This window comes from Desarmillaria tabescens, assembly GCF_030435595.1.
Source record: "Desarmillaria tabescens strain CCBAS 213 chromosome Unknown EV420scaffold_34, whole genome shotgun sequence".
NCBI classification, from domain to species: Eukaryota; Fungi; Basidiomycota; class Agaricomycetes; order Agaricales; family Physalacriaceae; genus Desarmillaria; species Desarmillaria tabescens.
This window is the reverse complement of record NW_026848333.1, coordinates 288,065-301,333: the sequence shown is the minus strand read 5'-3', so window position 1 is coordinate 301,333 and position 13,269 is coordinate 288,065. Positions and strand designations below refer to the sequence as shown.

Here is a 13,269-nt window from a genome sequence, read left to right as displayed (position 1 = left end):
GTTGAAGAGAGGAAAACACCGTCTCAAGGATCTTTGTCATCAAGGATGAATTGCCGTATGGATCGGTGCGGGAGAATGCTCGTCCTGAGAAATTGTCTATCTTTGATTCAGGCTTAATTAATCGCCGTTATCAGAGTGCACACTGTTTCATAACTGGTCAGAATAAGTTCTTGGCGATGCTCGGATCTATCTTATGGGTCACATCTATCTTGCAGGGCAGCAGCATCCATCTTACGGGCCGCATCTTTTTCGAAAAGAACATGATGAACCAATGATGGTTGGAAGCGGTGAATTATAAGTGCTGTTCACTGACCTCTACGATAGCCTTCGCTTATACGCTCTCTATGCGACTTCTGGTCGTCGTGAAGACAGTCATTCCCTTAGGTATGCAATCAAATGTCTTGATTAAAGGTTATTGACGCCTTTCAAGTCAGACGACAATTATTTTCTCATCACAACTGTTGTTCCATGATGGAAAGAATGGTTCATTAGTGCGTTCTTGATGCTTCTAAGGCGGCTACAGAACGAACAAACATCTTTTAGGAACGGCGAGTTGATGTTCGGATTGCCATTTCGGCTCAAGATGGCACTTAGAGTATATAGATACTCGAGGCTCTTGGACATGCGTACGCCCCCGAACCTTGGTGAACGATAAACACTGCGAGGTTGAGGCAAAAACCTGATCGGGTAACTCGGTCCGGCGGTTACAAAACTTGGAACCATCCATCCCGTTGCCGATCTTCTTCTCTCTGGTCGTTCCCACCATGCTGTTTCGACCCGCCATTTCTCGCAGAGACCCCATTCTGCTGATTTTGGGAGCGTCGTTAATGCATTTCCTCACTTTCGTTCATCCTTCCTATCTATCCGATTCGAATATCATTACCATCAATACCCACCACCTTGATCGCTTTGAAGACGCGCCGTTGCCACCGCCTATCTGGACAGAGGATATACCGCCAGATGTTCAGATGGTGAAGCAGCTCGATGATGTTGCAACTATGGCTCCAGATACTTCGATGCAATTGCAACCGGTCCACGCCAATCTACCACACACTTCCATCGTTCATCATGCTCCTGGATGGACGCTCTTTCGAAATCTGTACATGTCCAGCGGCACGCTATTCATTCTCTCTTCGAATCGCTCTTTCCCCGAGTTCCGTCTAATGACAAGTTCAGGCCTGCCCGCTGAGAACACACCAGAAAACGGCGCGCTACGCGAGCCGACTTCACAGCACATGGATTATATCACACCTTTAGAGGCTCACCAACGCTGGGGAGGAGAGATGAAAAATCGCGTATGGACAGTGGAAGGTAATACGGTATGTCTCTCGAACCGTGTGCAGTGCCCACCTTCATGATCTTTTTTCTCAGCTCCTCGTCAACGAACCCAGTCAATTTCTAGGACACTTCTATCACCTAGTCGCTGAGCTCTTGTTCGGGGTCCAAGCCTTCTGGCACGGGGCCTTCTCGGCAGCTTCTGTTGCTGATGTCTACTCTGCGAAATTCACCTACCCTGGCCCGCCGGCATTCGACCGAATGATATTCTCCCAGAGCTATGGGGATGGATGGCGTGACTACCCTGGATTCAACGCATATGTTTTGCGTGCCGCATTCCCCTCGCTTACCATTGAAGACAAGCAAGATTGGGAGGACCGAATAGCCGCTACCTCGGGATTGTCTGTTGATCGTGCATGGCATTTCCCGCTCGTACTTCTTACTGATCGGAGTGCTTCTCATCGTGGTGTGCTGTGTGGGACCCACACCCAGCGTATTGCATCTGAGGCCTGGGAATACATGCGCGAGCAGTCCCGCCTCATGGGGATCAAGGTCGGCGGGTGGTGGGAGCCTATTCGCGCGTCCGTGTTGAAGTTCTCTGGTCTGGATGTCGTCAGGCAGGATGGAGATGACCTTCCAATGCCAGACAAGGTCGTGATAACGTATATCAGTCGGCAGGGTACGTCGAGGAGGAGGCTCACGGACGAGGCGCACGATTCGCTGGTTACGGCTCTAGAGGAGCTCGTCGAGAAGAAGAAAGACGAGGGCTGGGAACTTAATGTCATGCAGGCTGAGCGCATGTCGAAGGATGCTCAAGTGCATGCTGCTGCCCGGACGACGATATTGCTTGGAGTCCACGGAAATGGACTGACTCATCTACTTTTTATGCCTCCGACGAAGGTGTCCACGGTGATTGAGATCTTCTATCCAGGAGGATTTGCGCATGATTACCACTGGACGACGCGAGCTCTTGGAATGTCGCACTTTGCGGTCTGGAATGACACGTTAGTGCTAATTATATTTTCGTTCTCATTGACTCGGTACTGATGTAGTACTAGTTATTACACGCACCCGAATGAGCCTGGCATTGACTACCCCGAAGGATTTCAAAGGGACTATATTCCGGTCCATGGACCAACCGTCGCGCAGATAATCGAGGATCGCATTGCAGGAAGATTGTGATAGACAGCATCTTGCAGCCTGTCGTTGAGCTTATTATTACTAATTACTATGTCGTGTATCATGTCCGTGTATTCTTGATTATCTTGCTGTACAGAATGACTTGACTGAAAATTCAATTCTTCACTAGTACATATATCCTCCTGGCTCTGGAGTTGAAACTGGAAGGCGCAGCTTTGTCACTTCTGAGGAATGTCAGATATCATGGGAAGAGAGGATCAAAGAGGCATATTTCTCACCTTTCATTTTCGGGTAGGTTGGCGTTGTTAGGCGTCTTTACTGCCCCTTTACTTATTAGACGAGCCCCACGGACATTCAACACGTCTTGACTCTACTGAACGACGCGACAATGGCTAATGAGATCTTTCGGACCGAGGTGCCGACGTGTCAGATAATACCGTATCTGTTGCACACGCTGCAAGCCAAATATTTTCAACGCAGCTACTGAATTTCCGCATTTTAAAGCACTCAAGTTCATTGTTTTTCGATATCTCCGTGCTGTGCGATAAGGTTTGTGATATAAGCAGGGTTAACCTTCTCATACCTTCTGCTGAACCAACTTGAAAGCCGGAATTGTCTCGTGCTTCTTTCTAATGTTCATCCCTCTACCAAGTCGGCTCCGTCGCGAATAGAGTGGTGAAAATCCTGCTCTCTCAGAGATCCCAAGGCTTCGACCACACGGAATGTCAGGGTCCGCGATTTCAAGGCTAAGAAAAAAGCACTTGCCCCTGTGCACTGCAAAATAATTAGATAATAATAATAACAATAACTCCTTTCGCTACCACCATCTTCGCAACCACCTTCGCAACTTCGCCCAGCGACAACGCAATTTTCAACCGATGTCAGAACCCGGTCCGTCCGCGTCGAGCAGCACTAGTCGTGGCAGAGGTCGGGGGAAATCACGAGGTGGCTTAGGAAAATATCTTCGAGCTCGTGGCCGAGGTCGCGGATACGGTCGGCCAGCGGAATTCCACCAACGACTGGTCCTGGAGGGTGAGGCACTGGTCGAAGAGGATGATGAAGAAAGGGCCGAGAGAGAGTGCAAGTTTTCGAAGAGACATTTGGGAACCAATGCAGACAGATATGCTGAACCGGAGCCAGAGCTCGATTCTGATGGTGTGTCGCCTCAGATAACTTTGATTCGCGTCCTGATTTTCGTTAGGCGAACCAATAGTTGAACCAGAGGTAGACTTATCCATCATTCCTGGGGCGACAAAGGTTGTCCGACAACCCGGAGTCGGCTCTGCAAATGACATTGCCTGACGATGATGACGATGTAGATCATTCACTGGCGCATATATCCTCCCGTGGCATAGGTTCGGAGGCACCGACACGCAAAGGAAAAGTCGAACAGATCGCATGGGACGACGAGCTTGATGAATTGTCAAGAGAAAAGGCGGTTGCCGACGCTAATTGAGGTGCGGTTTCCTTTTACTGTTGCTCTACATCCACTCAGCCTTATTTAGATCTCAAATCTCGTTTTCGTGCAAAATCAGAACGGCTGCGAAAGAAGCCCATTGCACCCACCGCTCGAGAACGAAAACAAGGTGGGTTGGGGAATTTGTATCATTGACTGTGGGGCTAACATTTTGCAGAAGCGTCCTATGTTAATGCCCCAGCATTACCTCCGGCGGAAGGCGCTACACCCAAGGACCCGAAAGCCGATATGGAAGATTTTCTTGATGACCTTTTAGGCTGACTGTGGCCTGTTGGGAGAGAGGAAGCACACTGGCATAGGGCTACATGACTTTATATGGCACACCGACGAGAGCTCGAACAGCGTTCTAGAGCTGAGTCCCACCGCTTTCCTAGCGAGTCACCCGTATGTCATTACACACGCCATTCAAGTTGTGTCACAGCACTGAACATCACCATAGGCTCATGTAGCTCATGATTCTCCCTGAAGTTGAAAATTTGAAGATGTATCTACCAGTGTTTCGACTTCAACTTATTCAATACTGAAGTGCAACGAGTAAGCAAAATTTTACACAGCAACTAGATTTTACTGATCATTATATCCACATCGTCGATATAAGTCTCCTTCCCCGTCAGCGGTTACGACGCCCATCTTTGGCCAGAGTCGTTGAAGATCCTGTCAAGACTCAACGAGCAGCTTCACTTAGTAGAGTCAAATTACGTTACGTAATGTCATGATGTAATCCCCACGACGAAACTCCATGCCATAAGCCTTTCGTAACCACTTCAACCCCCGCACTCTTCGAGGCGAGGTGGATGGTGTACGGCACCTCGAGCGTGCCCTGCTGAACAGCCGACACTGCGTGAACAGTCTGGTGAGGCCCTGCCTTCACGCCGGGGAAATGTGCTGCGTAGGTCCTCGTGAACGTGTTTTGGGTGCCGAATTTCCATTCGTTGCTCTGAGACGCTCCAATGCTGATCTTTCCCTCGGAGACGAAAGGGATTCCAGCTGCAAAGAGAGGAGTATTAGAGCAGGACCAGTCATTCATGATGATGCAAGATGTGTCATGATTCATGAATGGGACTTTGGAAGCGTCAGAACGGTAGATAGGTGTCGGCGGATGAACCGTTCAGTCCCGATAAGTGGATACATACAAGCCCGGAAAAGAAAAGCATGAACGCACCTGAAAACTCAGTCCCCGCGGTAATCGCGAACCCAGTCGTGTACTCAAATGTCGAAGTATGGGTGATGTTCTCCGAAAAGTCAAACGCCACCTCCTGCTCGTGGTAGGAGTTGTTCCTAAGTGTATGGTCCGCCAGAACGTGAGAAATCACGTTGAGGATCTTGCCAAGCGCGACATCATATTCGACGCTCTTAACAACCATATCCTCAAAAGCGAAACTGAAGTACTGGTCGGAATAGATGTTAGCCTTGGTGCAGTTCCCGACCTGAGGGTCTAACGTCGTGCGCGAGAAGATAACGACGCCCGTCGCAGGGTACAGGAGGCGGAACAACTTCGCATATGTGCCGCTTCCCTCTTCGAGGTTGAACCAGCTGGGAGAAGTGGTCAGCGCAGTTAAGGACAGCTGGGGAGTGCACGACGGTGCGAACGTACTTGTCACTGTAAGCGCCGTTTCCGTCAATGTGTCCAACGAAAGGCTCCTGGGAGGTGCGCGAAAAGAGCACTTTCCCGGTCCTTTTGCTCTTGATAGCGTAGAGCCCCGCGCGCGAGCCCGTACCGTAGATCAGTGTGAAAAGCTGGTCTTCGTATTCCGGCCCTTTGTAGTGCCAGAATTCAGGGTCTGCATGGTTCCGCGAAAACAGAACGTGCTGGCTGGCATGGCCGACCAGTCTGAAGTAGATGCCTTGGGGTGGAATGTACATTGAGGTCTGGCCTGTGAGGGTCAGCTTTTAGTCGACTCTTCCATCGTGGTTTTAAGTGACGACTGAGGAGTGTGTATGTGGACAGGAGATGGCGGTTGGCCGATGAGAAACACCTGGGCTGTCTGACCAGCTTTTATGTTCTCAGTCAGAACACTGAGGGTATGTCCATTGACGAAATGGCTTCTGTAATCAGGTCATTAACCGGTATTTCGGAGACGCGATAGTACCCATAGCCCTGTCAAAGATGATGTATCATCTGACAAGGCGATCCCCCTTCGAATCTGAGGAGTGGACGTCAACCCAGGCCGAGAGTCGAGGCATGGGAGGGAGGAAAACTTCACCGTCTTGTGACAGAAGTGCGCCCTTCCTTTCTTGACGCTGCTCCCTATATTCCTCAGCTGATCACCTAAAAGAATGAGATAACAGAAATACTGGATGCTGGATGTCAATATTTCAATACCCAGTGACAATTCCAGGCCACGACGCCGCTTGTAAGGCTTCCGTGTCTTTCATTGCGATTGTCAGGGATCAGTAGTAAATGCAGACAACGGTGAAGGGAAGCAATACGTGCTAGGCACATGAAATAGAAAGGTAAGATGTTCTAGGCATTGTTTCAGGTGAGTGTTGGATGAGTGGTTAAAATTCATGAGAAGATGCAAGACGACGTGCGTTTGCTTTCTACCTGTTGTGGACGTAACGGGTCAGAGTGCACCTCAAGCAAAAGGGTTGGACGTGCGCGTAAAAGGTAAAGCGTACACACATAATTGTATTGAGGAAGAAGGTACAAATTTTCGTCTTATCACATTAACAGTGACAGACGAAGGGAATGTCAGGGTTCACCACGTTTGACTAAGAAAAAAGCCACGATGTAAGATAGATAGATAGATAACCGGTCTAGGTCCCATAGTCGGCCAATCGTAGCATCTTTCCACCTTTCCCTCATGCCGATGTGATATCCTCAGTCGCCAGCCAAGAACGTCTCACGGAGTTGAAGCAGAGAGAAGTGAATATATCACAGAAAATATGCATAATATGTACCAGAAGGAAAGACATCGCAGTGAGATAATTCCAGTATAAGAACCCTACATCAGGGACACCACGGCACTTGTATAGAGCGTCGCGAGCGTAGCATCATATACTAGGGTGTGAAATGCGGAGGTGTGCGATGCCTTCGTTCTGTGTACAGTGAAAAGGCTCAGCAACCTTCAACGAGCAAAGAGGAAAAGATAGCGTCAAAAACGACAGCAAAGACAGGGTCATTATACGAGTCCTGTCGACGAAGCATACGATTGAATGAAGAAATAGCATCAAGAGACGACATCTAGCAGGAAGAGGTTAATGAGGTTGATTGCGAGCACAGCAAGTAGAAAGAAAGACTAGTAATTGACCGAATTTCCATTCACCCCGCTCAACGGGGCGAGATGAGATTCAAAGTATGTGCCGATGAATATAAGGACGAACAAGGGAGGTATTCGTACTGAAGGGCAGACATATGGGTATCCACACCATGACAAGGTCTTGAACGAACCCCTGCCAGTAGCGGAGATATCACGACGGGGTCATTATACGAACCCCCACCGATGAAAGACATAGTGATAGGGTCATTAAACGAACAATGAAGAGATATAAGGACGAAGTCATTGTACGAACCCCAGCCCAAAGACACCAGAAAGAGAAAGAGGAGGCCGAAAAATGGGTGAGAAAGGAGAATGGTAGCAAGAAGCTCCGAAGTTCAGGCGAAAGACGCACCGGCGGGTGTGCCGCAAAATAATTAAATAACAATAATAATAATAACTCCATTCGCTAACCACCACCTTCGCAACATCACCAAGCGACAACGCAATTTTCAACCAATGTCAGAACCCGGTCCGTCCGCGTCGAGCACTGCTAGTCGTGACAGAGGCCGGGGAAAATCACGAGGTGGCTTAGGAAAATATCTTCGAGCTCGTGGCCGAGGTCGCGGGTACGGTCGACCTGCAGAATTCCACCAACGACTGGTCCTAGAAGGCGAAGCACCAGCCGAAGAAGATGATGAAGAAAGGGCCGAGAGAGAGCGCAAGTTTTCGAAGAGACATTTGGGAACCAATGCAGACAGATATGCTGAACCGGAGCCAGAGCTCGATTCTGATGGTGTGTTGCTTCAGATAACTCTGATTCGCGTCCTGATTTTCGTTAGGCGAACCAATAGTTGAACCAGAGGTAGACTTATCATCGTTCCTGGGGCGACAAAGGTTGTCCGACAACCCGGAGTCGACATTGTCTGGCGATGATGACGATGTAGATCATTCACTGGCGCATATATCCTCCCGTGGCATAGGTTCGGAAGCACCGACACGCAAAGGAAAAGTCGAGCAGATCGCATGGGACGACGAGCTTGATGAATTGTCAAGAGAAAAGGCGGTTGCTGACGCTAATCGAGGTTCGGTTCCCGTTACTGTTATTGTACATCCACCCAGCCTTATTTAGACCTCAAATCTCGTTTTCGTGCAAAATCGGAACGACTGCGAAAAAGGCCTATCGCACCCACCGCTCGAGAACGAAAACAAGGCAGGTCAGAGAATTTGTATCATTGACTGTGGGACTAAGATTTTGCAGAAGCGTCCTATGTTAAAGCCCCGGCATTACCTCTAGCGGAAGGCGCTACACCCAAGGACCCGAAAGCCGATATGGAAGATTTTCTTGATGACCTTTTAGGCTGACTGTGGCCTGTTGGGAGAGAGGAAGCGCACTAGCGCAGGCCTACCTGACTTCATATGGTACAGTGATGAGAACTTGAATAGCGTTCGGCTTTGAATCTAGAGCTGAGTCCCACCGCTCTTCCAGTTCCTAGCAAGTCACAAGAAGCTACACTACGTATGTCATTACACGCTTTTTTCTCATATAAGTACTCAGCATCACTACAGCATGGCTGTCCTCACAAGCTGTAGTGCTCGCGAGTCCTTATCTTATCGAATGTTTGAACTCGATATGCAAGGAAACGTTCCACGCTCGCTACTACTACGACTAGTACACGGCAACAGACGCCCGTGGCTGTGCGCTTGACCCTGGGTCAGCCTCAGCTCAACCTCGCCTTCTCCTGTCGTCTACGGATATGGGTCTTGTGTCAGTGATTGTTGGTCTGATGGAACTCGCACAAATCATCTGTCAAGTATTTCAAGGATATGCAAGAGCTAGAAGGAGCCTTCTAATCTGACAACGTTAAATATGACGCCCTGACTTGCGACGGTGCAAAGGTTGTTGAGTCTTTTCGCGCAACCTGGTGTGTTGCTGAATGATTTCAAAAGGTTGGAGCTCGCATCAAATACAACTGTTGTGAAAGATGGACATAGAGAACGCACTGAAGAAAACCTAGAAGATGAGATCTCTGGTGATCATCGTTGTAAAGCACCACTGCATTTGCGTTGTTCGCAATCTAAACAATCAATGTTGAGTGCGATATATCGGTCTTTATTTCTGGCGATACATGAATCATTAGCCGACGTCGGCAGGGAGGCGGACGACGGTTATCTCTGGGCTGGAATGTAGCTTTTTGCTGCCGCGACAACATTGTTGCCATATCCACCAGGAACAAGCCTGCGAAGAGGAGCTGTTCCCACGCAAGAACCATCCGCAAGTGGACATCAATTCTCTCTTTGCAAGAGACCGCGAGTAGAATTTCCGCGTTCTTTTCTTAGCGTGGGCCGCACGAAATGTACAACGATTGCGTGCAGCCCACCCAAGCGTACGTCACATTCATTTCTTTGCCGATAACTCCTCTGCAGTTGACTCCATTATACGTCCCAAACGGGGACCAGGTCAACAGCATGCAACAGTGTTTTTCAAGATAGCCACGGAGCTCTTGGAAGAGGACGAAGAAACATCGCTGGAGGTAGCATGGGCACCCGGCCACCAGGACATACCTGGAAACGAAAAAGCGGACGCTTTGGCGAAGGAGGCATGTACAATGTTCGACATGGGACAGCGCACATATGCAAACGCAAGGAGAAGGATGCGAGAACGAGTACAGAAGAAATGGGTACAGGAGTGGGAAAGGACAAGCCCTACTGGCCGCTTTGGACTCGCAAACCGACTCAAACCACAGCTAAAACCAACCCAGAGGTTCAAGGAGACACCACGCGAGGTGTTCGGAAGGCTCGTACAGTGTAGAACAGGGCACGCCCACATGGGCGAGTTCTACGAACTGTTTAACATCCCAGAGGCGACGGACTGCGAATGCGGCGAGCGACTACAAACGCGAGATCACATCATACGATCCTGCCCACGATACAACGACCATCGACAGATCCTACGCGAAGGATCACAGAATCTAGTGATGTGCGACCTTTTGGGCACGACAGAGGGCATCGAAGCGGTCACAAGGTTCCTAGCGGAGTCTGGAGCCTTTACAAAGACCGGAACTCAAAGGCGAGAGGTGGGAATGCCGCTCTGGGAAGATGAACCAGAGCCGCATGAAGAAGAGGATGATGGATAGAACACTACATCGCAGCGCTACCGGGCCCCCCCATTGTTTCTTTTCCTTTACTCTTTTTCTATTTGTATTTATTCCCTATCTCTTTTCCCTAGACAATGATTTTCGCAACGAAGAATAGACACCTAAAACACACGAAGCTACATAGAATTTTACCCGAGAGTTTTACATACCATAGAGTTGACAAGTAGATTAGTATTACAACGAGTAGCGGTACAGTCATACATAGCAGTAGAGTACTGTACCCCCGCGTCTTCGCCCACTACGAGGCGTGTTGCGGGTCACCAATCCAGACCTTCATCATCATCATCCGCGTTCTTTTCCTGGACGCACAACATGAAATGAGTGTGAAGAAGACATTCGGAGCATGTTTGGTACTGCACATCAAATTTCAGATATCCTCGATCTTCACTGTAAGCTAGACCTCATTATTTGATAACTGGTTCTAACATGCGCATTTAGCCTTTAGGCGTACACAGTCATGAAGCGAATGCCGAGGTCTAGGTCTTCTGCGGTGCGCAACTAGTGCTTACCCTTGACCCAAGGCAGTGTTCGCGGGGAAGTTTTCTAAGCCAATCCGAACCTCGAGCCCTGCAAGGTTTACGAATTTTACTCTATGAGCTAGTGATTGGCTAACTGGGGCGCTGCGCGTCTGAGAAATGCGTGTTTGTATTACTCAATTTATGAATTCAACCTTGGTGAGTCAATGTTTGAATGGAATATAGGCGAGGACTCAGCTCACACACGTTTAGAAAAGGGGATACGCTCTTGAGAATGTCTCTTCATAGATAGTTAGCCAAGCATGGATGTTCCTTTCTGCTTCGGACTTGGTTAATGGGAGTGGCCCAATCCCCCAGCACAGGCGTCCGGACCGACTCGATGCGAGTACGGGTGACGGTTTTTCGAAGAGGAAATGATTAGCCGATGATAATACGTGCTCGGCTTTTCCTTGGTCTCCATGGCGTTCGTCCATGTGCTACGTAGTCGCCATCTGACTCCCTTCAAGACATGGTCGTTGCAGGTATGCCCTAGAACCCAGTACGGATAGCGAATAATGCTCATGTGTTCGTGTAAACAGGTTACAATGGTTTTTGGGCGTTACGCTGTTCCATTATCGAGAACGGCTCCGTGACGCGTCCTTAATGCTATGACGGGTATAGAACGGCACGGACAAGTCTCAAAAATAACGGGCTTGTATATGCGAAATACAATTTCGGTTCAAGAGTATGCAGAGGCTTTCGTACTTGCACAACGCGAACCTGAGTCGGAGAAAAGTCCTGACCGGAGTGCCTGGTGGTGGAGCAGTACAAAACCGCCTCTGCGTCGTCGTTCCGGCCCCTTTGCCCTGGTCGCATCCACCATCATGTTCTTCCGACCTCCTTTTTCTCGCAGGGACTCCATTTTACTAATGCTGGGAGCATTGTTGACACATTTCCTCAATATCATTCATCCTCACTCTTTCTCGGACACAAGTATCGATATCAACACCGTCAAGCGCGTCCACGATGTTCTCTGGAGAGAAGATGCGTCGCCTGAGTTACAGATAGTGGAACAGTCTGACGAGATTGCCACGGATTTGACTCCGGAGCCTTCCATACCACTGCAGACGATCCACGGCGACCTACCACACACATCCATCGTCCACCATGCTCCAGGATGGACGCTTTTCCGAAATCTGTACATGTCCAACGGCACGCTGTTCGTTCTCTCTTCAAATCGCTCTTTCCCCGAGTTCCGTCTAATGATCAGCTCTGGTATTCATATGGTGAACACACCCGAAAACGCCGCGCTGAGCGAACCTACATTACAGCACATGAATTATATTACTCCTCTAGAAGCTCGAAAACGCTGGGGAGGGACTAAAAATCGCGTATGGACAGTAGAAGGAAATACGGTATGTTTCTCGAACCGCGTGCACTACCCTTTCTCATAGCATTTCTCTTAGCTCCTCGTCAATGAACCAAGTCAATTTTTGGGACACTTCTATCACCTAGTCGCTGAACTCTTCTTCGGGGTCCAAGCCTTTTGGCACGGAGCCTTCTCGGCAGTTTCTGCTGTTGATGCCTACTCCACAAAATTCACCCACCCTGCACCGCCAGCACTAAATCGTGTGATATTCGCGCATAGTGACGGGAATGGGTGGCGCGACCACCCTGGATTTAATGCGTATTTTATGCGCGCTGCGTATCCTTCGCTTGCCATTGAAGATAAGCAAGAATGGGAAGACCGAATAGCCGCTACCTCGGGATTGTCTGTTGATCGTGCATGGCATTTTCCGCTCGTTCTCCTTAGTGATCGGAGCGCTTCCCATCGTGGTGCGCTGTGCGGAAGTCAGACTCAGCGTATTGCATCCGAAGCTTGGGAGTACATGCGTGAGCAGTCACGGCTCATGGGGATTAAGGTCGGCGGGTGGTGGGAGCCTATTCGTGCGTCCGTATTGAAGTTCTCTGGCCTGGACGTCGTCAGGAGGGACGGAGATGACCTTCCAATGCCGGACAAAATTGTTATCACGTATATCAGCCGGCAGGGTACGTCGAGGAGGAGGCTTACAGACGAGGCACACAATTCGTTGGTAACGGCTCTAGAGGAGCTCGTCGAGAGGAAGAAAGACGAAGGGCTGGGAACTCAATGTCATGCAGGCTGAGCGTATGTCGAAGGATGCTCAGGTGCATGCTGCTGCCCGGACGACGATATTGCTTGGAGTCCACGGAAACGGACTGACTCATCTACTTTTCATGCCTCCTACGAAGGTGTCCACTGTAATTGAGATCTTCTACCCGGGAGGATTTGCACACGATTACCACTGGACAACTCGAGCCCTTGGAATGTCGCATATTGCGGTCTGGAATGATACGTTAGTACTAATTCTGTTTCCTTCTCTTGGATCGATGCTGATGTGACGTGTACTAGTTATTACACGCACCCGAATGAGCCTGACATCGATTACCCCGAAGGATTTCAAGGGGGACTATATTCCGGTCCATGGACCAACCGTCGCACGGATAATCGAGGACCGTATTGCACAAAGATTATGATAGACAAATCC

General features: G+C 49.4%; 5 protein-coding genes across 5 annotated transcripts; 4 read left to right on the top strand and 1 right to left on the bottom strand.

The window, feature by feature from the left end:
- The first annotated feature begins 575 nt into the window (after positions 1 to 575).
- On the top strand, positions 576 to 2,647 carry EV420DRAFT_1561523 (uncharacterized protein). Its single transcript, XM_060473864.1, has 4 exons — positions 576 to 1,319; positions 1,372 to 2,279; positions 2,334 to 2,519; positions 2,585 to 2,647. The coding sequence occupies exons 1-3, from the start codon at positions 765 to 767 to the stop codon at positions 2,455 to 2,457; spliced, it is 1,587 nt and encodes a 528-aa protein (XP_060327553.1). The 5' UTR covers positions 576 to 764; the 3' UTR covers positions 2,458 to 2,519; positions 2,585 to 2,647.
- A 646-nt stretch (positions 2,648 to 3,293) lies between these two features.
- Positions 3,294 to 4,534, top strand: EV420DRAFT_1704288 (uncharacterized protein; the record flags this gene model as incomplete). The annotated part of the gene is made up of 4 exons (XM_060479528.1): positions 3,294 to 3,611; positions 3,644 to 3,853; positions 3,911 to 4,001; positions 4,050 to 4,534. 4 exons carry the CDS (start codon positions 3,294 to 3,296, stop codon positions 4,151 to 4,153), a joined length of 723 nt encoding a protein of 240 aa, XP_060327552.1. The 3' UTR covers positions 4,154 to 4,534.
- Positions 4,535 to 4,592: 58 nt separating this feature from the next.
- On the bottom strand, positions 4,593 to 5,755 carry EV420DRAFT_1274496 (hemolytic lectin LSLb; the record flags this gene model as incomplete). The annotated part of the gene is made up of 3 exons (XM_060467843.1): positions 4,593 to 4,879; positions 5,055 to 5,425; positions 5,487 to 5,755. 3 exons carry the CDS (start codon positions 5,753 to 5,755, stop codon positions 4,593 to 4,595), a joined length of 927 nt encoding a protein of 308 aa, XP_060327551.1.
- Positions 5,756 to 7,551: 1,796 nt separating this feature from the next.
- Positions 7,552 to 8,823, top strand: EV420DRAFT_727361 (uncharacterized protein). Its single transcript, XM_060483236.1, has 5 exons — positions 7,552 to 7,885; positions 7,932 to 8,174; positions 8,222 to 8,302; positions 8,354 to 8,608; positions 8,677 to 8,823. Exons 1-4 carry the CDS (start codon positions 7,609 to 7,611, stop codon positions 8,452 to 8,454), a joined length of 702 nt encoding a protein of 233 aa, XP_060327550.1. The 5' UTR covers positions 7,552 to 7,608; the 3' UTR covers positions 8,455 to 8,608; positions 8,677 to 8,823.
- Positions 8,824 to 11,370: 2,547 nt separating this feature from the next.
- On the top strand, positions 11,371 to 13,258 carry EV420DRAFT_1621866 (uncharacterized protein; the record flags this gene model as incomplete). Its single annotated transcript, XM_060475745.1, has 5 exons — positions 11,371 to 11,588; positions 11,742 to 12,117; positions 12,169 to 12,795; positions 12,833 to 13,077; positions 13,156 to 13,258. The coding sequence occupies 5 exons, from the start codon at positions 11,371 to 11,373 to the stop codon at positions 13,256 to 13,258; spliced, it is 1,569 nt and encodes a 522-aa protein (XP_060327549.1).
- Between the last annotated feature and the right edge of the window lie 11 nt (positions 13,259 to 13,269).

Coding starts and splice junctions, on each gene's coding strand:
- EV420DRAFT_1561523 (XM_060473864.1), top strand. CDS start 765: ATGCTGTTTCGACCCGCCATTTCTCGCAGAGACCCCATTCTGCTGATT. Junction 1,320..1,371: donor GGACAGTGGAAGGTAATACG/GTATGTCTCTCG, acceptor CTTTTTTCTCAG/CTCCTCGTCAACGAACCCAG. Junction 2,280..2,333: donor TTTGCGGTCTGGAATGACAC/GTTAGTGCTAAT, acceptor ATGTAGTACTAG/TTATTACACGCACCCGAATG.
- EV420DRAFT_727361 (XM_060483236.1), top strand. CDS start 7,609: ATGTCAGAACCCGGTCCGTCCGCGTCGAGCACTGCTAGTCGTGACAGA. Junction 8,175..8,221: donor GGTTGCTGACGCTAATCGAG/GTTCGGTTCCCG, acceptor AGCCTTATTTAG/ACCTCAAATCTCGTTTTCGT. Junction 8,303..8,353: donor CGCTCGAGAACGAAAACAAG/GCAGGTCAGAGA, acceptor ATTTTGCAGAAG/CGTCCTATGTTAAAGCCCCG.